Raw genomic sequence first — 27,924 nt, 5'->3', positions numbered from 1 at the left:
TTCCCTAACACCTCAGATAGGATTTTAGTGACTAGTAGTAAAAGATTTAGTGAATAATCATGGTAATACTTTGGCTGCTTTGAGTCCCTCCTCTCTATGGATTTAAAAACCCTTAAAAAAATCTTCAGGGACTCAGACCTTCTCTGATAAGATACTGCATCCTGTTGTAAGTAATAAACCACCTTTATCTATTTTCCAGGTGACATCCCTAATGATCAGAAAACAACTCAAGCTCTGTCAATATTATAAGAACATTTGTCGTTTTATTCTTTTTGGTGGGTACAAAAACCACAGTTTCTTACACAGAACAAGATTATAAATAATATCTGTAACATGAGTGACCCGTAGTCTCTTTTGATTCTACACTGCAGACTGATGAAGTACTCTAAACATTTTATCGTTTTGTTTCTTGTATTAGACAGATGCAAATCTTTTGAACACAGAATGATGGAACAGAATGAAGGTAACAGCAAACAAGAGGATGACCAACACCTTTTATAAAAAAAAAAAAATTCTCTGAATTTTATTACAGTGATGGCATTTTATATCAATTATTGCAATGATTTTTCCCTAAGATGGTTAGAAAAAAGAATTGTGTTGTCCTCTACCGAATTTACATCAGTTAAAAAGCAAGCATGTTTCAATATTCCTCTTTTTCCAAAGAAAATGTAAATAATTTCTTTATTTTTTCACAGGATTTACATATTTATTTTTTTTTTATCACAGTTTAGTGATTCATTTCTACAGCTGAACAGCTGAGTATTCTTCCATTGTATATATTGATGTTCTGGAGACACAGGTTAGCATGTTCATTGACTTCTATAGCTATTTTTCTCTCTCTCTTAAGACAAAGACCAAAATGGTGTCCTTTCTGAGCATGTTCTTCACAGTTTAATGCGCTAAATTGGCAAGTCTTATTAGTTTTAAGTCCACTCAAGTGAAATTTGTTGCTGTTAATACACCCTTCCCAGCCCCCTCCCCCCAACAAAACTAAATTATGAATTTTCCTGATATAAAATCTGAGTTTGGGTTTCCGAGCTGAGCTCATGCACACATTGTTGCTGATGATGTCTGGCGCATTTGGACGTACTTCCCTTTCTCAGCCAAAATTATTAGTTCATCAATGACACTCCCATGTCGTTACAGTCTGTGCTGTGTTCCCATCAGTCACCAACACAGTTTGATTAAGGCACTCAATTATTTTTTTGGTTTTTATGGTAGGTCCGATGCAATTACAGCCAATCCTGAACTTTGTCTAATTGCAGTTCCAGTATGCATGGCCTTCGGGCAGTCGGGAGTCAATACACGTCCGTTTTCTCCCACGCTCCCTGTGATGGATAATCTGGCTTTGTTTCTTATGGCTTCAGAAAAGGTAAGCTAGGTTTGAAGAAAAAGCAGAAAAGAGGAAAGTGTTATAATGTTTCTGTCCTCCAACTAACCAGAACACAGCAAACACCAAAATGTTAAATTTTAGACATCTGCATTTTTTATGTTAACATTAAATATAAAAATAGTAATAATCATAAATAATAATACATAACATTTAAGTCTACTAGGGGAAAAAAGACTAGCAATTCTGAGCGTAAATTTCATTACAATAAATCATTACTGATTTAAATGTAAAATCTGAATTTGATAACGAAATTAACTGAAGGGGCAATACCTTCATCTAAACTTCTTCAAACTATATTTATATACAGTGATGAAAAGACCTTTATGAACCTGACAGTATTAGCATCTGTGAATAAAATCATGCACAGGTGTTTATAGGCTTAGACCTTCAACTAGGAATGTCAAGATAAAATCTAACTACTGAAAATAGTTTATAAATTGCAATAGCTGGATCATCTATCTCTGTGGCAATTATGTAGTTCAAATCTAAAGAAATTATTACTTCTTTTCACAATGCATATATTTAGTATCAGGAAATCTGAGAACTATTTAGTGACTAAATTACTCAAGCAAAAATTCTGGATTTGTTTAAAGATTTGTAGTTATGCTATCTAACTTAAGTCATCCAAAAATGACTAATAGAGCATTCTCATGTGATAATAGAAAAAGCGAAGATGACTTGGTTTAGAGTAAATGATTACCAGATGACTAAAATTATGGGAGGTGTTTAAGGTCAAACAATGCAGCAAGGACACCTGGAAAAACAGGTACTCAAATTATGCTACATCGAAAGAGATTTCAGAGATAACCACGTTAAGATATTAGTGGGGAAATCTGACTTCTAGTCAGCAGAAGCTATAGTCTAAGAAACTAACTCATGTACATGGTGTGCGGGGATGCAGTCTGAAATACCAGTTGGAAAAAAACAGAGACAGGAGGGTGCATTCACATAGGAGCAAAGGGATGACAAACATAATATCATTTTATTTGCCTTATTACTGATCTTTGCATTTCGAACTTTATCCCTCTGAGCCCGGTTTCTCCTTCTCAGGTAGCAGTGAAATTCTGAGATTGTGTTTGATATGTGAAGTTAATTTTACATATGTGTGCATGTGTATAGGGATAGGAACTTCCAAACATTTCCACTGCTTCTGATGCACTTCTGTGGAAATGCACCAGTCTAATGTTGCATTGCTATCAGCAGCTCCTTCAAAAGGAGTCATCAAAAATACAGTGACTGTTGTGGCACAGCTGGGGTTTGGAGATAAAAGTAACTTTTCAAATCAATTACTCTAAAAGCTTCAGGCCTCATAAGTAACCTGAATTCAGGAAAAGGCCTCATCTTATAGAGGGCATTATGGCATTCCCTAATGTTGAAAAATCTTGGCTTTGGTAATTGTCAATTGCAATGTCCAAAGTCACCCTTTGAAAAGTTTCCCTGCTGCCACTGTACTTTGTGACAGGAACTGTTAACAAACATATCTTGACCTCAGACAACACCCAGATACAAAAATGGGCAGCAGCAGAGGTAATGAGGGAGTGGGAACCTGGGCCTATATAGTACCAAAAACTTAACTACTCCCCAATGGACTTAAAAAGCAAATAAAAATCTCTGCCATTTGCAAAGCACAGACAAAATGCAATGTGGTGTAAAACCACATAGCGCATGTCCAGAGTCCTGTTGCAAATGGATGTTGAGGACTGGTAACTGTCTGTAAAAGTGCATGGAACATGTTTTGGTCAATGGCAAGAAAAAAAAACCAAGGGGCTTTAGTTTCGGGGAAGGGTCGAAGTCCAAACCAGATTAGAAAGCAAACTTGGGTGCAAAAGGGACAGCTTACTCCAGATGTGATAATTTTCCCAGAAAATCATCATTATGTATCACAGTCTCTCCACCACGTTGATCAGCTATCTTTTCATGGCCATTCAGAGTTTGCCACTGGGAAATCTAAGTTGGAGCACAGATTTCTATGGGATATATGAGTTGTGTGTAACTGTGGTTTAGTAGCTCAGTCTATATGGCTTTCTGGCCATTGACAACACACTCAGGACAGAAAGACAACAAAAAGGGTCCATCAAACAGAAAAAAATTAAATGAGAATAACAGTTTCTCAGCAGCTTTCCACAGAAGAGCAGAAAAACTTCAAGAAAATAACTCTTCTCCTCTCATGGCAGAGGTAACAGCAGCTCAGCAACACACCATAGAAACAACTCAGACAATTACAAAGCCAGGAAAAGCAGGTCAAACTTGTACTTCGGATGGTGCCATAAAGCCAAGTAACCAGGTAAGCTTCTGCTTTGTATTTTAAACTATTCTATATGTAATAAGTGAGGCTAATACTCTGCTTAATTGTTCTGCTGCAATTTCAGACTTATGGCCTGGCTGCAGAAACAGTTTCAGGAGCAGCTGGGATGAGAGGGAAAAGTCTTGGTATTTATTGTGAATATTACCCAAACTGTGAAAGTCTCTTAGCGGTAACTGTATGCAGTTAATAGTGATAATATATTTTTTAATTTGTCATTAGTTTTGATTAAATTAGTTGTGGAATTAATCATGTGAAAACACTGCCTTTTTCCTAATGGGAGATTGGAATTTAGGAAACTAATATCCTCAGTCTATGTAATACAAATATCCTGGCCTGTGTGGGTTCTTTTCTTGTTCACACTCCTCTAGTACCTGGGTCACATGGAGGTGTCTTTGGCACAAATATCTAAGATTAACTTTTACTGGATTTTTCTATCTTGACTCTGAAAGTATACAAGTCAAAATAAGTACTACACATTTACTGAGCCATCCTGTAGCACTTCACTTTTTTTGTAGTTAATTGTAATAATAATGTTTTTCATTGATTTTTGTAGTTTCGTAATTAATTTTAGTCATTAGTTATAAACATTAGCATGGTATAGGAGAGCAAGAGAAGACAGCTGAGCTGGAAGCTGGATCCTGAGCTTCATGGCCCACTGAGGCAGCCACTGAGAGGAGGTGGTGGTGGCTGGCTGGATAATAGGATAATCCCTTCAAAAGCCTGTGGGTTTGGGGTGAGGAACTCAAAATAGGGCTTTGCCCTAGGGCAGCTGGAGAGAAGGATATAAGGGTCTGCACTGTTCTCGGCATCAGCTCCACTTGTACACTAAGGGCTTACTACGGATACACAAAAATGGAAAACTGCTGACCCAGGGAAGAGGAAGGGATTGTTCCCTCCTTAAGCAAACTTCCTTCTCTGCCTTCAGCAGGTGCAACTGCCTATCATCCCTTTTGAATGTATCTATCCCACACACAGATATTAGTCCTTTATCATATAGACCAGTCCATACATACAGACCAGCCCTTCATTTTCTGCTGCCTCACAGGCAGGTGAATTTCCCTGGAGTAATTCACATTTCACTGGATGAAACTAAAACAAAAAAAAACACATGGTAATGAATATTAATAGAGGATTATTTTAGCTATTTTATATTAGTTTAAAACATACACCATTAAAACTATTTGATGTTAGCTTAAAAAGTCAGCATGTTGGTTACTCATGCAGGTTAGAACCACCAAGCATCTTTCCATATTAGCAAGTTTTAGTTCTAAGAGGATCTCTTTACTCCTTGGATAAAAAAACATTGAAAGTTTCAAAATGCAGAAGACAGACATATTTCTGCAGAAATATGTGCAACCAGTTTTGTGGGCTCTGCATGGCTGCCAGCTAAACAGGGGTTTATGACTAGCACATGTATGAACAATAGATGGCATAGTCATCCTGTGCAGAGTGCAGCACGCAGGTACCCCTCACTGCCTCCGTGGCCAGGGGAGGATGACTGGACCTTGGTAGTCTTCCACATATGAGCATAAGCATTTTTATAAGAAGTCCACTTGAAATTTTTCAGGTAAATGTTATATCAAATAAGCAGAATGAAGAATTTCAGAAGTCTGTAAATATTTGCTCAAAATCCTGGTGATTTGTTTGTGAATTTTAAAAGGTTGTGCCCTAAAATTTTTTTAAGTGACTATTAGTTTAGACCAACCCAAACATGAATTTTTAATTAAAAAATATGCAACATTCTTATATCTTTTTTTTTTATCCTTTTAAATGTATTTTTCCTATAAGAATTCATCTCTGTGTTGCAACAAGTCCCATGGAAGTCCAAGCTGTAAAGAAAGTTGACCTTTCCTTAAAAATGTTTTTTTCTTAAAAAATAAAACTCAACTCTTTTTTTATTATTATAAGAAAAACTTAGGCTAAAAAAATTTCTTCAAGTATAATCACAGTGTCTCACTTAAATCACAGACCTGTGTGAGAACAGTGAGGATTTGTCAAGTCATGCCATGTTTAATGTGCACAGATAGTTTGGGTCAGGTCAGTATTTGAATGAAAGCCTAATTCTTTTGTTTGCTTTCTTTAAGGCTATGTTTTGAATGCATTGCTGTCTGTAAACTTCGTAAAGAATATGTTTTCTAGGACTCTTACTTTTATACCAGCCTGGGGACACTCTCACTTGTGAGCACATCACCAAACAATGCAAAGAAAAAAGCACTCTTCATTTGAATTTTGCAAAATTACTTGCACAGGATTACGTCTTTTTAAGACCCTTATTACTGACAGTAGGGAGTGAACTTCAGAGATTAATATTATCATCTGGAAGTCCTGATTCCCAATTCCCAGTAAGGAACACTGGCCTATACGCTTGGAGTCTTCTTGACACTTACTCTGCCTCACATTTTCTCTAGAGAAAAAAGTGCACATCTAAAACTTTTTTCTTTTTTTTTTTTTAAAAAAAAAAGGGAAAAATTGGTTGGTCTGTTACGATTAAATTATACTTCTACAACAGGGAACAAAAGAAAACTACACAGCAACATTACATTTGGGACAATTTCCCAGCCAGCGTACACCAAGCCCCCTCCCTCGCCCGCCGAGAACCCACCTATTCCTCGCAGCGCTCCAGCTATCATGCTCAAACACCATTCTCTGCTCACTCTGTGTTTGCTCTGTACTGTATGGTTCGGTATTGTACCGGCTGTGCCTTTAGGCCGTAAGCTCCTCGGGACAGGGACCTGCTATGTGTTTGGCACACTTCACCTATTGTACAGCGCCGTGTACTCCAGCGCTATATAAATAATAAATAAAAAATGATAATTTTATCTCCAGTTGTTTCCTACAATTTTTTTTTTCTAGGTGGCAACATAAGTATTTCCTTAAATCTGTGTTTCTTACTTCCACTATAGGGATGGCTCAGTAGCTCAAGTTTTTTGTTAACAGAGGAGACATGTGGCTTGCTATTTGCAAGGGCAAGGGAGCTCTAGGTAGCATGACAGGTTAGGGTCCTAGCTGCACATTCGTGTATTAAGCAGCCCGTATAGCTTGGGAGCTATGTAAAAGTTATATTTAGAAGCTCAATTTGCTGCTACGTGCCATTTCCAAAGGTCAGAGAGTTGATTTGTCTAATCATTAGTTGGCAAGATACTCACTGTACAGATGAAAGCAAGCACATTAGTAAACCACCCCTGCATGCCTACTCAGGAGAGCTATGCAGGATGCAGCCTGGCAGCATCAGTTGTTCAGCCTCCAAAATGACTGTCTGAATATCTAAAATGCACTAGTCTTGACCTAAGTAAGGGGTATGTTACTGAAAGCTGAGGACAATAATCAAGTTCTATCCACTGGTTAGTGACTTTATGTGACTATTAGAGTGGGCAAAGGTTGACCTGAAGCAGGATATTGTGAAAAAAAAAGTGCCACACAATTAGCATAAAACATATCAAAGGGAGGATGAAGGGACATGGAGGGGAGGAGGGAGAGAAGGTAAAACAACATTTAGACTTCTTGTAACAGTGCCTTTTCTTCCATTAGGTTAACTATGGTTCAGTGACATTGCCTATGCTAAATCTTGATTATAATGAAGTTCCAGTTAGGGCCAACATCAAATAATCAGGTTTGCAGCAATTGGTCACTAGTGGAGTGCAAACCTTCGGCAAAACAGACTGCCAAATCAAGTACTTAAAAACTGGCCCTCTGGATATATACTTTCTGATTTCAAATAGTTGTCATCTTCCAACTGATTTGACAACTCAAAATGTACTTTTCATGTTAAAAATTCCTTGCAATGCAGATGTCTATTAGCAACATAGAATAATATACTGTACATCTGCAGCCAAAAGAACTGAACCACTTTGCACTGAAGTTTTCCAAAATATAAAGCTCTGTTCAGAAGCAAGCACCACTAGACAGACATGTCACAACACTGCGTTACAAGATGCATCACCCACTCGCTGTAGTAGGCCCTAAGTCCTACCCCTAAATTTTAATACTTTCGGTTCCATATACGTTGTAACCTTCTCTATAAGTTGCTAAATTCTGGGTATTCTGCGAGGAAGTTGGGTTAAAAGTCTGTGCACTCTTTGCCACCTTCATTCGTTTCGCCTCTGCCCTGGACTTGTAACAGAACTCTATCAAAGCCACCAGCATTGCCAAGCCCAAGCCTCCAACCAGAATGTAGAAGACTCCAGCAACGTTGCTGAGACTCAAGGCACTCGTCTTGTCCTGGGAAAACAGAAGTGACACAGTTAACCCTGGAAAACAGATGCCCAGAAGCACAAGTCACACATTAAAACATTGGAAATAGAAATAAATAACAACGTTTAGCTGAAATTTAACAACAGTTGTTTACAAACTTTCCCAAAATTTGACCTATCTGGATCTATAAAATATATTTTAAGCAACTAGTTTTCCTGGTCGGCATAAGAAATATTGTAAGTTTATTGCCAACATATCAGGATGTCATTGCTTGCTTAATGCAAAGCATTGCTTCCATTAAGTGGAGAATTAGGCAATGACATTTCTAGCTCTCTTTAGGGGACATTTCAGCACTGATATGAAACTGCACTTATGTAAAGCTCTTCAGAAGCCTTGGAATCCAGAAATCCATTTATATCAGACAAGACTCTGCTTGATCTTTACAAAAAACCAGTAATTGTTCTTGTGGTAGGCATTGCTGTTAATTTAAAAGATCCAGACTGAGCATCTGGTACTTAAATGACAGGTGAAAATAACATGTGAGGCCTAATTTCTTTCTCTGAACAAACACTTCCTCTGACAGTGTACACCGTACCATACACATCGTGATATATTTGCCTCTTACCTATTATGGTTTTTTTTTTTTTTTTTTTTTTTTTTTTTTTTTTTTTTTTTTTTTTTTTTTTTTTTTTTTTTTTTTTTTTTTTTTTTTTTTTTTTTTTTTTTTTTTTTTTTTTTTTTTTTTTTTTTTTTTTTTTTACTATAGATACAGTTCTGGAATATGCCCATGGACTACTAAGGCTCATTAAGAGTATACTTCTAAATAGCAATTTATAAAATTTTACATATTTTTGATAATTTAGACAACAGTGAGAGCTTTCTTTAATAAATTATTAAATGTATATAATTTTACAAACAATTGCCTTTTTGGATGTATTTACTACTCTACATTTCTCTATATTTCTATACTGCTTAATTATGAATCACATTTTTTTGACTTGAAATCCCTGTGCATTTTTAGCACAGTTCTCAAGGAACTCTCTCAGGATTGAATTCCATATGCTACACTGGGTGCCTTAAGATACTTATAAAGCTTTATTCTTATGCAAACTATATAATCTTTAGCTAAAGTAAGAAGAGTACTTAAATTCTGATTGTAATCTCTATGAAATTTTAACTTATGAAGAATGCAAAAAATTTGGATATTTAATTTAAGGAGGCACTATTTATTGTGTAATCAGTAGATTAGCACAGTAACAGTTTCCATGGATGTACAGAGGTGATTTGGGCTTATAGCTGTGTTCTGCTTTGTCTGTGTCTTTTTAGGTGGCTAAGGGGAGTCTGAGTATCTTGGATATGGCTGTTCCTCTGGTGGCACTTGATAATACGGTGCTTGCAAACAAAGAGGAGACAGAACTGAGAAAGACCTGCCCTAATGTAGGTGGTGGATTGAGGCTTTCTCAGCTGTCATTTATGGGTACTCTGTCATCCTCTTAACTGGTTTTCAGTCCTTTCTTCAAAGCACTTGCCAGAAAAAGCAAAATGTGTTGAAAGCTTGCTTCCCACACTGCTTTTATCTGGGTAACTCTCAGGACGTGCAGGCAGCAAGCAGCAGGGCCCGTCACTCTTTCTCTTTAGCTGTGGCTGCACAGGCTGGCACTGAGTCAGCCACTGTGAAGAAATGTCAGACTTTCTGGATTGAGGGCTGGAACTGACTGTGGTGCTTCCCAGCCATCAGAAAATACCTGCTTCTGGGTCTGTTCTCAAATAGAGAGAAATAGAAGAGGCTCTGCTTCCTGGACCTGTTAGGATTACTGTTTGGGAATGGATTAGGATGAACACTGGAAGCTGTAAAAAGTGATTAATTATTGAAGTCTTTCACTTCAAAGCTCAAGCCTTCCTTGGCTCCTCAAGCAGCCAGGGCCATTCCCAAAGGCAGCCAGACACCATCTTCCTGGGCAGAAGTGAAAGGCAATCCTTTCCGCTAGTATTTCTCCTTTTCAGAAAAATGCTGAGGTAGGCCAGTTCCGAAAGAAGATGTGAAGGGACATTTCCTAAGTAGTCAGCGGGAAAAGTCCATCCCCTCCAGGCAGGAAGGAAACTACTAATCCAGCCTGCCTTTCCCAAATGCAAAAAAACCTGCCTTGTATTTTTTCAGGGAGATGCTCTGAACATGTAAGATGATGTTTGGTGATCTATATCACTGAAGACCTTAAAATGCAATAGTGCTTCCTTAAATTAAAGTGAGACCCCCATCAAGACGGGCCGAAGCTGTTTTGTTCTGTGGATACAGCTGCTTATTTTATTTCTAAGTCATTTTGTTTATTACTTCCTCTACCGCTTTGTGAACACGATAGTAGGTCCCGAACTGTAGCGACTGACCTTACTTCCAGAGTCCTTGGGTCCACATTCACCTTTATCGTACCACCATTTGTTTTTCAGCTTGTCTAAGACGCCTGCCTCACTGAGTTTCAAAACGGCAAGGTTTACAGGAGTTCTTCACGTGGAAAATAACATAAATAACATTATATATGTTATTTTATGTTATTCAAGTAAAACTACATAGAATCGCATTGCAAAGTGACAGAGCAGAGGCCACAGTGGGTGCTATGTCATGTACTGTTGGCCCAGGTTTAGAGACAGACATATGACCGGGACCTGCTCCATCGCTTTAGGTAACAGGCACATACTGCTGGGGAAAATATGTAAATAAATAGTATGCAATTACTGTGAACCCAAAACTATTGGCTTAGACATATTAACAACATACCCTTCAGAGATATATGTAATACAAATGGATATACGAGTTAAGAAACATTAATTTGTGTTCCTCGCTTTCAATCTATTCTTAGTTTGTATGCATACAAACTAATAATATGATTTGACTATAGGTATTTCATTTACTGCCCTCAAAATTATACTGGCAAGAAAAGAAGATGCTTCAAGCAATTTGCTGCCCATAAACACTTGGCACAGCCTTGTAATAGGTCTGCATGCAAGAGCTCAGGGGAAGAGCTACAATGATACACTTATCTTCAGCTAAGAGCACGACAGTGAGGCTTTCATTTCCATTTCCTGTTTCAACACCATTTTAAAATTCAAAGTTTTTCCTTAAATCTCACTTATTCACATCAGTGCTTAAAGGGTTCCAGGCTGATGATAAATTTCTACTTGGAGTAGCTCCTTCTACTTGTGGTATTCGCTGTGGGTGATGTAACAGAGTTAAATAATGAAATGAAACACTATCTGATGCCTCAAAGTTATGAACTGCCTGGGGTTTACTTAAACTCCGTGAATAATCTCAGAGTATTATGGTAATGTCCCACTTCATGCAGTTCTACTGGTTTATTTTTTTAAAATCTAAGAAATTTATTAACAGACTTACTTTATGTACTTTCCACTTTGAATCATTGTCTAATTCTTAATGTGGTAGCATATGGATATCTATTTATGTGCAGGTGTGCATGCAAATACAATATATATCAGAGAAGCAGGTAGATAAAGAGAAATGGCATGTGATAGATAGCCTTCTGGTGATGGTATATGACATGGGACCTGATCCTGTGTGTGCCAGCAGATTCCTATGGGAAAATTTCTCTCTCATAATATGACATAATCCATTACTAAAATGTTAACTCATGAATTCAAGGCTTAATAAATAAATAAATAAACAGTGCAAACATTTAGTACAGTGTAACTGAACCCTCTAAGATAGTTACCAATGAAGAGAAAGGGGCTTGTTATACTCTATAACTGGTTCAACTGGAAATCCCCAAGTGCTTATGTATTAATATATCTGTGCATGTTTGTATAGATATTCAAAACATAAATAAGTGCTTCTGAACCCTGTATGCTATTCTTAGCTTTAGGGATCCTGCCTCTTCACACATTCTGGTTATTCCTTGTGTATGTACCTAAAGCAGGGGGGATTCACCTCACCTGAGTTTTTTCACCTCTAAATTATGCTCCAAGCTTTGTCTGTCTGTACTGGCCTCCCTGTAGTTAAGGAGAAAAGGCAGGTACCTCCAAATGGTGGGCTTAGATTAGTTTTGACAAAGGACGATGTTGAGATGCCCATCTCTTCATTTACTCTTGAGGAAGCCTTGGTGCCTTCGAGAAACTTTTGGTAGCCACAGCTGTGTGAGAAGATTTCCCAGGCACTCTCATGTGATTCCTCTAAGTAAAGTAAAAGCTTCATTCGCTTTCTAAATCCCACACATTTAATTCATATGGAATACTCTCCTTCTAGAACTGAAAATGCCCATTTATCGCTCTTTTCCAGTAGTCAAACTTATATTTTGCCTTCAGGCTTCCTGGCAGCAGGCTTTGCAGGTTGATAGTGGAATATGAGAGTCCCACAGCTGTGAAATGAGTGAGTAGCAGTTTGGGGTGCTGGCAAGTTGCCTGTCAACATGATCCTCTGTTTGCTTCTAGTACAAGTGAGAATTTATATTATTTGGCTAGCTGTCATCTGTAACATGTCATGCACTGGCACTGAGCCACATTTTAGTGCTCCTAAATCCCATCAGTGTAACAGGGCTGGTTATGACAAATATAAGGGGCATACAGGTACTGTTCTCACTTAGGAAATCAGAAGCCTGTAGAGTTTTTGCAGATTAAACTGACTGAAGTGATAACAAGGACTAAATATGAACTATCAAGACTAGCAGCAAGATGGGAACATGTCAGAAAACGGATGTCTCCAAGTCCTTTGCTTGTTTTTGTTTCAGCATTAACAGTTTAGGAATATAAAGCCTGAAACAGGCAGGGATCTTTTTCTTCTTTGCAACTGCAGTTTCTATATCATCCTTTCTGCATTGTTTTTGCAAGGAAGCTCCCAGGGTTTCCTTTATGAAAAACAATCAATTTCTGTGCTATTTCCGTGCAAATTGCCGTGCTATTCTCGCTATATAACTGAACGCAATGACAATGGCCAGCACGGATGAGGCAATTCCCACTTTTCACTGGAATACAGTCAGTGATGTGACTGAGGCCAGGCCCTTGTTTCTCCTCTCCATGAATTTTGTTGCAAAACTTTCTGAATGAAGGCACTGCAGAAGCTCAGGGAAGCCTGTCTTCTGCCCCTCACTTTCTCGCCTGCGCTAGCAAGCCTGTGGTGTGTCCTTTGCACCTGCCCTCAGACAGTCCCAGCTGTGATGAGGGAGAAGCATTCAAAATATTTTAAAACATTTTACACTTTAAACCCAGGATTTTGTCCTAATTTAAATCAGTCAGCTGCGATGGGAAAAGTATGTTATCCAATATAAGAAGCCCAGACTAAGGGGCTGCAAAGTGGAAAAGGAAGATTTTTGCTTATGCTTTTCAGAATAGCAACATAAATACTTCTTTGCAATCACAGTAAGTGATTGCAGGTGTAGTGAATTTTAATGTACTTTAGGCTTTGTTTCATTTGGTTTTTTTTTCATTTTAGTAGATTTTCAAGAGCTCTCATGGGAGATGCATGCCCAGATCACCTTGGCTCTCAGGGTAAGTCGCTTACAGTTTGTTACTACATTGCTTACACAATCAGTTGGTGAATAGTCCCACCAATACTAAAGGTGCCAGACACTAAAAATCAGTAAGGCTTGCTGTATGTGAATAAGTGCAGTGTACTGACTGAAGTTTTATCCAGGGGATAAATCCAGCATTTATAATTAAATTTCCCATTGAATTCAGTATTTCATACTTAATATAGCAATGGGAAATTACTATACATTTGGGTTTTGTTCAAGTTATTTAGTGATTCATGAATTACTAACATTGGGCTAAACTTTCAACTAGAGTTCAACTAGCACAATTTGTGAAAATTGGTGTAGTTTTTCCAACATATGCCTGTTGAGAATCTCTGCTGTTATATATAAACAGGATCCATCTGCCTGAAATTCATGTAAGGATAATATATGAGAAATAATAACTAAAACTGCCCTTTATCTATGGAAAAGAATTTTCCCCCTGTAGCCATAGTGTAAAACTGTTGAGTGACAGCGCAGGAGACCCTGTTCTTCACCCATGTGCTGAAGTCGCTGTTGGTTGTTGCCCAGCCTGGGCACAGGGACACTGGTTTTCTACCATTTCATCATGTTCCCAGCCCTTCTATCTCCTCTCTTGGCTCCTTACTCATTTCCTCCTCTCCTGTCATCAATCACTTGCTGTTGGAAGGGCTGTTTTTTAAGAGCCTCAGGCTGGATCTTGAGCCAGCAACATCAGCAAAATCACAGAGCTTTAAAACGGCATTAATGAAGTTGTGAGCTAGCTGCATTCAGGAGAACAAATGGGCAATTATAGCATTTGAATCACAATACTGAGTGATTGCGAAACCAATATAGAATTCTAGTAGACAGGGATTTTAAAATGCAATCATGACTATGCTTTAGGAGCATTTTCATTACCCACTCATGGCTGAGCCAATTAATTAAGTGTAAGGTCAGTTTCATCTGCTGAAGGAAAAAAACAATGGCTCCTATGTTCTCTTGAGGGCTGTCAGCAGAGTCTGGAGAAGATCTTCATCAGCACAACTTCCTTCCACTCACACTTTTATAAAAAAAATGGAGCAGAGTGGTGAAAACTGTGTTTCAGTACCTTCTCATGCACCACAAGAAATGATGATGGCACTCAGTTAGGATCCGAGGTAATACTTCCAAAAGCACTCAAATAACTTGGAGACCTCAGTTTTATCTTCTGCCATGAACTGATTAATGAGGTCACTAGACCACAGGTGGTTCACACAGGGCAGCTCTCTGAACCATTTTTCTGAATTTTGGAAGATTGTCCCTTAAAGGGAACAATAAATGGGGAGGCTAGAGATGACTTTTTAAGAGCATAGAATGGAGGTAGGAGTAATCTCGTTTTACAGGGCAATACAAACCTTTGCAGAACTGCTGAGCTCTCAATAAACTCCCTCATTTCTGTAGCCCTCTGGTTATTCTGGGTCTAGACTCATATTCTGACCAGTGAATCACAAATAGTAACAGCATAGTTTTTAGTCAAGCCTCCAGTGCTGTATTTCAAGAGAAATGGATGTTCTTTTTCTCATTCATGATAGTAGGAAGCCCTGTAATTTGGACTGGAGCTGCTAAAAAAGCTCAGGATTTGTTCTTTTTGAATTCATACAACGAAAAGAAGTATTAGCTACAGATGCTTACGGACTTAGTTTAGGACTTGTTGGTAGCTGTCAGGTTTATAACAATAGTGCATAGTGTCCTCGTTATTCTACTAATGATCCTTTGCCAGCAAAAAACCCACAAAAAACCCAAAGAAAAACAAAACAAAAAACAAACAAACAAAACCCACAACAAAACAAAACCCCGCAAAAAACCAACCAAACAAAAAAAACCCAAAAAACTTAGAGCTTCATTAATACAGTAGAAAGGCTCGTATTGAATTCTATTGATCAAAACTGTTCCTGAATAAGGAAATTGATTTTATAGATGATAAATGGCTAACTAATACTTTGAGGAATCAGATTGTCTATAGTTTATAGCCTAAGACCAGATGCTGCTGCAATGCAGAATTTGAGAAGCATGGTAATGCCTGCTCATCTGCATGAAGTGCCTGGTCCTACCGAACATGGGCAGTGCAGGTGCATGACAGACCTGGATCTTCCTAGGAGTGCTTAGTACTGCTTGTTCACTCAGCTATGTGTTGGAAAATGTGTGGCAAGAAATGGGCCTGAGGTCAGACGAATGCTCGTGGCAGGCTGTATACAGTCCTAGAACCTTAGGTTGTGCTCCATCGTGTTCTCCATCCTGCGCTAATGCTGTCTTGCCCACCACATTTTCTATTGTATCCTAAACTGCCTATTGTTTATTTCCACTCGCAATGTGTTCCTTCCTCCCTCCTGCATTCATGGGTCCCTCCTGTTCCTCCATGGACTGCACTCCTTGCCTTTCCTTTCTACTCTTCCCCCCCACTCTCCTTTTCCTGTCACTTGCCATCACACCAAACCTGCTCCTTCAGCACTTCTAGACACTTCCCCAGTGAAGCCCTGTCTGCTCCCCTTTTCCTGCTTCATGACTCAAAGCACCTGTGGCATGGAATGTAAGTTAAAAATATCCTTATTTTCCTACCTAGCTTTTATCTCACCTGGCAACCTCAGCAGGTTTGTGAGAATCGTATTCTAAGAAAATGGAGATATTTTAATGATTTGATTCCCTGCCTGTGACACTTTAAAAAAAATACCCCTTCCCCAATAATATAAATAATACAAAAGTTCAGGCTTGGGTGGAGCATTTGATAGTAACAATGTGGTAGAGCTACAGTTCACTTATCAACTTTCTTAATAGAAGATGGTGTCTGATCCACTTGCAGTTAAGTGCTATCAGATCTAAAATATCACTTTGGAAGAGAAAATAGAGACCATTTTTGAAACTGTGACTGCTGGCGAGCAGAGCGGTGTGGGGAAAAATAGGTAGAGCAGCAGGATTGAAAGCAAAGTGAAGAGGATTAGGAGACCAGTTCTGGGTGAACAGAACAGCCCAAGGGATGGTCCCTGAGGCCAGGACACAGCATGAAAGAGCAGGACTAGAGAAGGAGAGAAAATAGTAAGAAAAAAGTATATGTAGGCAACTGTAAAGAAAGCTACATAAACTGTGTATGAAAAATCAGTCAAATGTAATCATCTATATCTGACTAGCTCTGTGCCTGCACAGTTACCTGTGCAGCATTCTTTCATGTATTGTTCACACACAAGCACATAAATAAATATTATTACATGCTGCCTGGCATGGAAGGGGTAGTTTTTAATATCTTCATTCTTCCCCACTTCACCATCTCCCACATTTTTGCTTATTTTCAGCACCAGACAGTTTGTCAAACAAGGCTGTGCTGAGGAAAGGAATTACTGGTACTGGCCATATGGAAGATATGGGAATGCAGAAAGAATAAGAAGCTGTCAACACCTCAGCCTAATATGCAGCCTAAAATTCCTGTCTGATAAATTCTGATAAATTATGCCTAGGGAACCACTGTGGATTTCAGTTTGCTGGAAAGATACCAGGAAATCTCAGCATGAAGATATTTTATCTGAAATTTGTCTTCCTATTTTGGGTACTCATGAAAATTGTAATTTGTACCAGTATTGTTTGAGTCAATAATGGATCCCTGAGCCTGGACCGTACATTAAATTATTCCTTGGAGGTAGTCACACTGATTTTTGCCTTTTTCCTCTACTGTCACTGAAAAATATTTTGGGTAGTACCATATAGTAGGAAAAAACTCTGAGCTGGTGAGCAGGCTTCTGAAGGTATCAAACTGCTTTTTCAAAAGAGCAAGCTTGGAAAAGGGTCAGCACAATTTCAGAAGACACGGGTTTCCGAAAACCAGGGATAGATCTCACCCCAGAGACAGTTTACGCGTTCCCCTTGGGGTGCTTAAACAAATGCAAATATTTTTGCTTTGACAGTAATTGCATACACCTCGATTTCAGCTGCAGGTACCAGCAGTGCTGTGCTACTGGTGAAGCTGTTTTGTCACAGGTAAAACCCCAGCAGATGCACCAATTACTTTACATACTGTTTACCCGCTTTTGGTGACATTGAGGCTAACCTTGGAGTCACCTCCCCCGCTGCCACATTCTCCTTTGTCGTACCACCATTTGTTTTTCAATTTGTCCAAGAGGCCTTGTTCATTCAGTTTTAAAACTGCGAGGTTAACAGCATTTCTTGAAACGATAAAACATATTTTGTAAGAAACTGCACAGCTGTTAAGATGTTAGAAGGAATGAGGACTTAAGCTGTTTATAAGCTTGATACACACACTAAATAAACCTCTCATTTCCATATTTCAAAGCCCTTGGCAGCACAAATAATTGTGGTTACTTTCAAATGTGAAAAATGTGTTTCCAGTGTAGAAATGATTTTCAGAACAGCTTGGATTTTAGCACAAAAATTCTATCAACCAACCCAAACTATTTTTGCAAAATGATGATAAAACTCTGCCTGGAATTATAACCAATTTACACAGATTTATTTGAATCTATATTTGAAGTATGCTCAGTGTCTAGGCTGTCTTTTCAAGCAGATTGGAAAATGTAGCCCCATGTACTAAAGAGGCAAGATCCAGACTGCCTATGCTAGACGCTGCCAGTCACTGTGCCACATACAGTTTTGACATGTAGCACTTCAGGCTGATCCCACACAAGCTACGGGACAGCGCTCCAGAAACAGGCAGTATGAGGAAGAGCTGAAGAGGAGTGCTAACAGCTCACATGCTGACTAAGATGCTGTCTAGAGCCAGTCAACAGAAAGAACTGGACAAAGGTGCCAAGAGTCCTGTCTGTCTGAAGCTCTATCCCCTGCTGTAGGCACATCTGTACATTTGGGATGCAGGCTCTAGAGTCCTGCTCCCTTTACACAGTAGAGGCTTAGCTGAAATGTAAACCTGTAGTCTAGCTTAGTGTTGTGACCCTGGGGACTGTCCTGCTATTTTGGGAGAGCACACTGCCTCCCAGCCCAAAGGGCACCTGCAGCATGGAGGAACAAGATGGTAGTGGAGTGCATCCTTGCTCGGGAAACCTCTGAACAGCCAAACAGAAGCTCAAGCTCTAGGAAAAACAAAGCCAGCAAATTAGCTGGATGCTGAGTTACAAGGAGGTTGTTTGGACATCCTGAGGACTTTTCCATGGAGAGTTTATACATGTTATGCTATCACTTGATGAGAGACAAATCCTGTTTTGGTAGCAACACAGTGGCATGGGCACAATAGACTGAAAGGGGTTCCATGAGCCTGGTGGCCTCTGTATCACATTTAAATGCTCTTTTTTCAGATGAGAGAAATACCTGAGAGAGAGTTCGGATCTTTGCAGGCGGAGAGGTGTTGCCAACATGAAGGCTAAAGCACAGAATCACTGCTTCTGTATGAAATCAAGGCTGGTGGAAGTGGTCTGAAACTCGTGTAAGAAATAGGACACAGCTGGTCCTAGGATGCAGCTGCTTCTGTGCATGCTCAGAGGTTTTCCTTTAGGTGTCTAGAGAGCATTCTGACCGGATGGCAGGGGGTAGACAATATAGATCACCATACAAACCCAAATGTAAGGCATCTGGATTTACTATAGGAACTATAGTCACTATGTAACATTTTCAAATCAGTTGACAACTAATCTGACAAGGTATTTATGCGGCCTTCATCACCTCTGGACAAAACTTTGCCCTTGTTTAAGTGTACAACTTCCTATTTGTATTACTAAGACCCCCAACAGTCATGTATCACATACACAACTACATCAATATTTATTCATAATTCATAATAATAAACTTTTATCTTCCTATTTTTTATGTCCAGAGGTCCCTAGTGTATTGACGCCTATCAGACATGTACACTCTTTCTGATGCGTGTCTGCCCAGGCTCACTTGTGCATCTGCAGAGGCACATGAAGCAGTGGCACCAAGGCATATCCAAAGTATCTGTGAGGTGTCAGCAGCTTAACTACTGCTCTTTGGGGATGTTACGTGGTTGAGAAAGATGGAGTTTTTCTCTCAATTTGTTTAATGCCGTCAAGATCTGTCCATCAGTACTGAGTGGGATTTTACAAGAACTATGTCAGTGGCATCATCACCTCAACAACACTGAGAGGATGCAACACCTTCAAAGCACCTGGAGAAGGGCTGAAAAGAGAGATCCTCTAGTGGCAGGGCTCCATCAGATCCTATGGCACCAGAAGACAATGGGGATCATGATGCACCCTCTCTAGAGATGGCTGGACTTTGGTCCCTGCGAGTCCCTTCTGGACTTAGAAGGGAAATTTTTCTCTCACTTATTAGGTGAGATGTCTTCCTGGAAGACAGGTACAGACAATGGTACTTCACAGCTTATGGAGTGTTCCTTACTACCTTGGCTCATCTGTTGGACAAATGTCAGCTTCAGGACTGCCTTCTGGTAACAGTTTTTTTATATAGCTCCTGCTGGAAGCAAGACAGATCTTTGCTGGCTGATCACGAAGTTTGGAAACTGCTTGTATGTAGATCTGACTTTACCTAGCTTCAGTGTAGTTAGGTTTATAAGAGATTTTTCATACAGATAAAGTAATTGCTTGTCTGTCCCTGAAAGTGAAAATGAGAACTGTAGGCTATAGTGGGAGTGACAACAGACTGCTCTTTGCGGATAAATCTTTAAAGGGAATTTAGCAGCCAGGCTGAAAAATGTGATTTGGTATAAGTGCTCTAATTATGGTTCACACTCCAGAGGGAGAGAAGCAATTGCAAAACTGGAATGAAATTGTTAATTTGTCCCTTTTGTTCTTGGAAGCAATTGCTTTTCAACCAGTCATATTTACAACAGATTTCTCATACTCAGCTTTTAATTACAAAGCCTGTGCTTTCGGTCTGTTTGTCCTATTCAGAAAGGTAACTGTGTGGTCAGCCTTGCCATTTAACAGACAGAATTCCAAAGAGCTAAACTTAAATTTTATCTTTGTAAGGACATTGGAACTGAGCTATAGATGAAAGATGATCCTAGAAACACTATTTCTTGGATGATGAGCAACATTACTTATTTTGAAAATGGCTTAGATACGTATCTAAGCCTGCTGTCTACAAAGTCAATGTCAAAACTCCTTCTCCCTTCAACAGGATCCAAACCAAGGTCTAATTTAGTGCTGCTATGTCAAATTGTCACACTGGGTGGCAATAACATAAACAGCTGCTTTGACAGTGTTACAGATGCAGGCAGGAGTGATCACTCCCATGAAAAATGAAATGTGTCTCAAGGAATATCACTAACTCTCAATTCAACAAACCCCTCGATCTCAGTCTGATTTTAAAGTAGATGGGAAGCCCTCTCAATCTGTCTATCTGTAAAAGCATCTTCATACTATTTCCTCTAAGCTGTAGTTTCTCAAGTGTGAACATTAAAGCTCACCAAATTAGACAAAGTCCTTATGCTAAAATCCTTAGGTCTTTCTTTTCAATCTTTATCTTATCTTGGGTGAAGATGGTACCCGGTAATTTACAACTTTTTTTCAAGTTTTCCAAGTTAATGTTTACTTAGGCTCTTCATCCGGATATTCTGAGATGAATTAAAAACAACTAGGTGGGAGTTTTTTGACAACTAATATAAACATTTTCATGTTTAATTTTAATGTTGAAGGGAAAGAGCTTTGTCACTTGCCAAATGTTGAATTTTATCTTTCAAAGCATTAAAGATTATCAAGGAAAATTTTCCCACAGTCATTTAGAGAAGCTGCAGCTGGTTGATAGTAATCCTAGAGTAATAAATAAGTAAATGAAACCCATTCATGAGAGGGTTATTTAGCTGGGTTATTAGCCATATCCACAGACAGTTTCACAGCACAATAGAGAAATGAAAATAAAAAGGATGAAGAAGTAAATGTGGATTTAAGCTGCAATCATCGCTCCGAAATTAAACTGTATTGTTTATAAATAACACATTATTGTCCTTATCATGTCTAGTAGGCCATGTAAAACCAGGTTAGTTTCACACTGCTTTCTCTGTTCCTTGTTATCCAGGTCCACCTCCACGTTTGGAAATCAGTAATTTCCTTCTGGTCAGCAAAACATAGAACCTTTGCTCAACACTGCTATATTTCCCACAGATACATTATAACTGAGAGCCTAAAATGTGCATTGATGACTGCATTGAAAATGATATACCAAGACCTCAGAGCCATGCTAGATCACCCATACTCATCCTAGAAAATGCATTATTTCGTCACAGAGAAGGCATTTTGAAACTTGAGCATCCGTGACAGATACTTTTTTTCATTTTAAAAATTAGACTCAATACCACACTTAGTCAAAACTCCCACTGAAGAACAATGTGTTCCTCAATAAAGAAACTGAAGTATTTGCAAGATTAAGGGTTTAACAGTAAAAAACAGGCAAGTGCTTTAATATTTGACTCTTAATCCTTGGTGTTACTGCACAGTCCTGCCTTTTCCATTACTCAGAAGAAAACGTAGTCCTTGTATGTAAGTCAAGCCAGTTCAGACAAAACCGCATCCCTTGTGTTACATGATATCTCACTTCACATGTACTTGGGTGCATGGACAGTGATTTCAACGTATGGATCCAGTTATTTATAGGCTGCCTTTAGAATTACAGTATGAAAAAAATGATGAGAATTAAATAATTATTATTTAAAATTACTGTCCATCTCCCCATAAATAAATAGTAGTAAGCAGTTTAAAATATTAAGTGGTATCACTTCCTTTTTTTTTTTTTTTTTTTAAAAGCCTACTTGTGCCAGTTGTGAATACGCCTTCCACAGTTGTCAAAAGATAAAACTGCACAGACAGATGACAGTGTGACTGCCCAGTCCATTGCAAAGTAACATCAGTGATCCCAATAGGGATACCTCATTGGTTACCCTAAAGAACTGCAGCAGCGTACTCGTCCAAAGTCCAGGGAAGCTGGCAGAGAGGTCTGTTTTGACTTCCATTGAGTCTGGGTCATAGCAGTGGTTAACAGTTGACCCATCTGCTGGACTTCAGTCCATTGGAAGCAGAGAGGAAGGTATGCAACAAATGATTGAATGCTATGGCAACACTGTGATGCTCAGCCTATGTGCATGCTCAACCACAGAAGGGGCATTTCCAAGGCTGATAGAGACACACAAAGGTCCCTGCACCACGAGGGAGTAAGACAGAAGTCCAGACTAGGGACCACTGCAGCCAACATCAAGAGTACTGCTGGAAATCTGAGACACCATAGTGGAACATCATGAAAAGGGGCATCAGATTTTGCCTATTGCAACACTTTCAGCACCTATTTCAGCACAGCAACTCCGCATTCCTTAGAAACCAGAAACTAAAACATGAAGTGCATTCTGCACAGTAAGTTAAGCCTGTTTTCAACAGCCTAATGCCCAGAGCTTGAACACACACAACAGACAGAAAAGGCTCTCTCCAGCCTGATTAGACTTGAATATGTATCCAGAGTGTCAGCCACAGCTGCTTTTTTAATCTCTGGTTGCACAGTGGTTCACAGGATGGGTGTAAAGCACCTCCCGTCTGCACCATTCAGCACCATCCCCAAACGCAATTCCAAAGACTCAGCCTTGGCCTGAGTCTTTACATAGTGAAGGAGACCTTCTCCATGAATTAAGGTCTCAGAATATCTGTTTTTGAATGCTAAATGGTATAAAACACAGACAGGTCTCTAAGTACTCATTACAACAAAGGCAGAATCTCTGCTGTAAGTAAGCATTTAATAACATTATTTTAGGTAGCCGGTAGAGTTTTGCCATGAAAACTTAAATGTCTTAGCTATTTAAACAGTTTTGACATTTTCCTGAATCCCTTTCCTGAACTTAGTCTCATAAATTCTGAGTAACTGGCAGTGTTAGATAGCAAAAATACTTTCTTACATCCTGGGCAGACTCTTAGTACAATTCTGCTGTTATCTTTACAGATGGTGGCACTGTTGTTTCACTGCTTAGTGTTGGGAATGTTGTTAACTTCCAATAATGAATGAGCAAGATGTGCAAAAATAACACTACTCACTAATGAGACTCTACATACACAGAGAGACCTTTGTTTAAGCTGAAGCCATACTGCACAGCCCATCGCCCTAGAACCACTGGTGCCACTGCCCCAGCTGTTGAGGCAAAAGAAGAGCAGAGACCCCAACCCTCTAAAAGACTTTTCACAAATTCTTGCCACAAGGGATTTCAAAGCCTCAGAAATTGCTCAGTCACTTACAAGTCACATGGTGTAGAGGAATGCTATCTCTGGTTAACCTCAAGTTCTCTGAATGTGCAACAAACTTCAAAGACTACCTGAATGATGAATGAACAAAGGTCCTTAGGTGGTCCATACATATGCGAGGTATGGACTAACTGGGAAAATACAGAGATTTCCCTTCCATTATGGTAAAATACATGATTAAATTGTCATATAAGTTTGTTGTATATATACTCCTATATAACTAATGCCTGGAAAGAAGCAGGGATCAGTAAACTACAGCACAATGGCAAGTAAAGCCACAGATGTGGTGGCGCCTTGGCAGAAGTTCATTGAAGGAACAAGCTTTCCCAAGACCATAATACCACTGCCAGTGATGGCAGCCAGTGCTGGCAACTGATGATGAGTGTCAAGCAACTCAAAGCTATTTTCTTCCTTGCACTTTGTATGTCTCTCCCTGCAGCTACCTGTTGATGCAGTCATCATGCAGACCAGCTCCTGGGCATTCCTTGTGCAGACTGGAGGGCATCCTCCCTCAGGACAAGGCAGAGAGAGCTTGCTGAAGCCAAGTTCAGTGCCCTTATTTCAGTGATGTGAACTGCAGTTATTCTGTCATGATCTAATCTGTATCCAGACCAGGTGGCTTGGGAAGAGGGTCCACAGCTGCCAGGGACCTCCTCTTGACCCCTCAGCCTAGAGCTTTCTGGATGCAGCTGAGGATCTATCTCAAATGCACTTAGAGAAACACAAGCGGGTGCATTTTTACAGCTTGTACATATCATCCAGTCAAATGATTTTTAATGGGAAAGATTAAAATGCAACCTTACCAAGCAAAAAATTAAATGCTGCCCATCTCCTGAGCTGTTTATTTTATCCTTGTTTTGAAAAGCGCTGATGACAGATTGTAACATGACACAAATGTAGTGCAGTTTAAGGGTGTTCGACAATTCATCAAGAGAAATTAAGTGTAAAGCTGCATGGCACTGGCTGAATATGTTTAATAAATCAGGAGTGAAACAAGCACTCTGTTAACAAGGAAGATGTAGCCAAAGCTTACATCACTGTATACTCAGAAGGCTTGAAGGATCAATAATCTAAATATTTTAAAGAGAGCTAAAGCAAGAGCATTTTCACAAGAAAAATAACCTAAACTTCCATGAAAATGGGCCAACTTTGAAATCATGTTTTTTTAAACACTTTCAAGAACTTACAGGGATAATATTTATACTGGGATCTATAAAGGTTTGCATGCTGTAATGTTACTTGTATGAAAAAAACTTTATTCAAATACTAAAGCAAAGCACATATCTAAACATTTTCACATGTAGCTGACAGAGTGTCCTTGGAACTAGCTCTTGTAGCTTGTCCAGCATTTATAAATAAATAAGTAAAGAACTACTAGTAATGGGTCTCTCAGGCCTTCCTGCTAAGCTCTTCCATTCCTCTATTCATGCTTATCAAAGAAAGGGTCTGATCAGCCATCTCAGCAGAATGTTCAGGCCCAGCTGAGGACCACCAGGACAGTGAGGACAGTGGATGCCTCTTGAATTTCATCGTGCAAAATTCACATACCCCTGAGGAACTCACTGGCCTGTACAAAGCCAAAGTACTGCAAAAAAGCTCTGGGCAGGTTGTGTGCTACATTAGAAACTGATACCATTTAAAAACATTATTTGAAGAATCCCTGGACAATTGCATTCAAAACATCTCCTACAGAACAATATATTGAAATATTATGCAAACAATAAGAATAAAGTATTTTTACAAGAATTTTTATTTAGATATGGGAAAATTAAGGCAGTGCTCAAATACTTTTTATTTGTGGCTAACTAAAGTGAGTAGAGTGCTCTTCATTTAACCATCCAAATAAGATGCTTAATTTCCAGGGGCAGTGAGTATTTACAGCTTCTATGTATATCCTAAGTATACAGTTTAGTTACTTGAGCTGAGCTTTGTAAACAAATATGAGCCAAACTGACACCTTGAGGATCAGCAGGAGTTCCAATTAATGGGAGACCCACTGCTGCTAAAAATTGCCGTAGCTACTTTGAATTCAAAGAGGTTCTGACAATTTACACCAGCTAGAGGTCTGATGACTGTAGTTTAAAATATTTATATATATTGAATGCTGTTTTGCAGCAAGATATTCCAATTACAGTACGCAAACACTACTTGGTGCAAGCAATTAAATATATATTTTGCTTGTGCAAAAACAACAGCAGTTGACCTGGGAATGCAACTCAGCTTGTTTCTCTGTTTTATACATATCTTTGCTGTAAATAAAAAACACATAAAATTGTCCCTAGAGTAACTGTTCATATTGGTTCAGTAGGTAGCCTTTAGTAGCATCAGAAATGCTTGTTTCTCCCAACTCTGAGCTATTTTAATTTTTGCGAACAACTACCTAATCCTGATCTCATCAAGCAGTACAATATTTTTTTATCAAAGCAAAACTGTTCTTGCTGGTTCCAGCATAAGCAGGCTTATGTGAACAGACTGCTGCAGTCCAACACCTGCAATTCAGAATACATGTTTTAAAAGCTTAAAATCGTAGAATCATAGAATGGTTTGGGTTGGAAGGGACCTTAAAGATCATCTGTTTTCGACCCCCATGCCCCCAGGCAGGGATACCTTCCATTAGACCACTTTGATTAAAGCTCCATCCAGCCTGGACTTGAACACTTTCAGGGATGGGCCATCCACAACAATGCCAGGCAACCTGTGCCAGTGCCTCTCCACCCTCAGCAAATCCTTTGTTTGAGTGGGATTTTTCAAAAGTGTCTGACCACCAATGTAATGCTTTCTCCACACTGCAGGAATTGCTCTCAAGCTTGGCCCACTGCCAACTGCCTCAGAATGTTCTCTCACCTCAGAAAAATCAGGAATCCTATAAAAGCCACCTTTGTGGCTTTTATACATTTGATATTGCGGGAAACACGTACCCTAATATTTTAAAATTTGTAATGTGTAAAATGATAATCTTCAAATATATAATATATAACTAAATTATATATTTTTACAATATAATATATATTTTATAATATATATATTATAAATATTTAATGCTTTCAGATGGGGTAACATTCACCCCTGGCATGGCTGGCATAAAGCCTTTTGCTTTTTACACCTTAGGTGAAGCAGATCTTGACTCACAGTTTCATTGCAGCAGGGTGTTTGGATGCTGTTTCACCTGCTTCTGCAGTAATTCCTAAGTTTAGGGGCACCCAGCTGAAAGAAAATGGCAGCATTGGCACAGACATGTAGGGGTTTCACGGCAAAGCACAGCATGTGGTTCAGTGCCAGGCAGAGGTTCCATCCATGTTGGATGAGGGAGTAGCAGCTTGAGGTGAGGGCTACTGCAGTGAAGATCTATCATGTCTCATGCTGTCCCTCTCTTCTCCTACCTAGACTGCATTAGTGCAAGCCTCTTGAAATGACATTATGCTATGTTACCCAGGCACATGCTGTTGAAACTCCTTATGCCACTCCATCCACAAGAAAGAGCCAAATGCTGCACAAATTATCTAATTGTTTTTCAAACCAGTGGCTTAACAGCACTGAAAACATTATTCACCGTTACTGATCTTGGTCAGTAGATTTAAATTTTCCTTTACATGGTATCTTAACCATATTTGTAAGGCATTTTAAATTTATGATTCTGAATGCCACAAAATGGCTATTTCCACCCAGAATGAGGCTAAGAAAATTAATCTTTTTTGAATGTAATTCAGTGCTTACTGAATAGAAATATGGTGTGGTTCCTTGTAAGTTAAAAAGTTGTTCCTTCTTTATATTTATCTCAATCCATTTGACATCTCTGATGGATTACAAGACAGCCTATTGAGATCACAGACTCTGGCCACCCTACACAGAGGAAGGTTTTACTACATCAAAATCTTCCAGCACAAAGCAGGTGGCAGCTGTTTCAGCAGCTTCTAATTTTTCACCCCATTCAACATGTCCCAGCAGTGGCAGAAATATTGTACATTTGACTGAGCATTTCACAGCTTTCATCCACATGAAGACCCAGCCCTAGGCTGAATCACCCATCCCAGAAGAAATGTTACTGTGACCTCCAAAAGCAGAGAGAACTCATTGCTGAATCTCACTACAAATCATGTAAAATAAAATGTCCTGTTGGACTAACTGTAAAAATTAGGTTTTCTGGTTCCTACGCAGCCATATATCTCAATGTGCTATATAAATGTATGCTCTATTCAGTGGGTAGCAGGGCATAATAATAAACCCATAATTTTAATGCAATATTGAACATACCTGGCATTTTTTGAACCTGCTTCAAATTTGGCAATATTTGAAGAGATTTCCCTATCAGACTTCTTCCATGTTTCATTTATGTCTGGCTGAATGTCACCTTTATGAACATATGATGATAATACAGGT

At 39.1% G+C, this 27,924-nt stretch overlaps 1 protein-coding gene across 9 annotated transcripts in view; it reads right to left on the bottom strand.

The window, feature by feature from the left end:
* Positions 1-237: 237 nt before the first annotated feature.
* Positions 238-27,924, bottom strand: part of GRIA4 (glutamate ionotropic receptor AMPA type subunit 4) — a 219,350-nt gene continuing 191,663 nt past the window's right edge. Inside the window, exons 14-17 of one of the 9 annotated variants that reach the window (XM_027900133.1) lie at positions 10,272-10,386; positions 7,782-7,916; positions 6,301-6,483; positions 1,267-1,377 (exon numbers count right to left, since the gene is read on the bottom strand). In XM_027900133.1, the coding sequence (XP_027755934.1) occupies positions 6,349-6,483; positions 7,782-7,916; positions 10,272-10,386 (385 nt within the window). In that variant the 3' untranslated portion in view covers positions 1,267-1,377; positions 6,301-6,348. Of the gene's footprint in view, positions 1,378-6,300; positions 6,484-7,668; positions 7,917-10,256; positions 10,387-17,432; positions 17,548-27,924 lie in introns of those variants that run through there. The other 8 variants (XM_027900190.1, XM_027900122.1, XM_027900166.1 and 5 more) reach the window with 8 other exon arrangements.

Source organism: Empidonax traillii, unplaced genomic scaffold (assembly GCF_003031625.1).
Source record: "Empidonax traillii isolate 1590-97213 ecotype Southwest subspecies unplaced genomic scaffold, ASM303162v1 scaffold21:size2437335, whole genome shotgun sequence".
NCBI lineage: Eukaryota > Metazoa > Chordata > Aves > Passeriformes > Tyrannidae > Empidonax > Empidonax traillii.
This window is presented reverse-complemented; position numbering and strand designations above follow the sequence as displayed.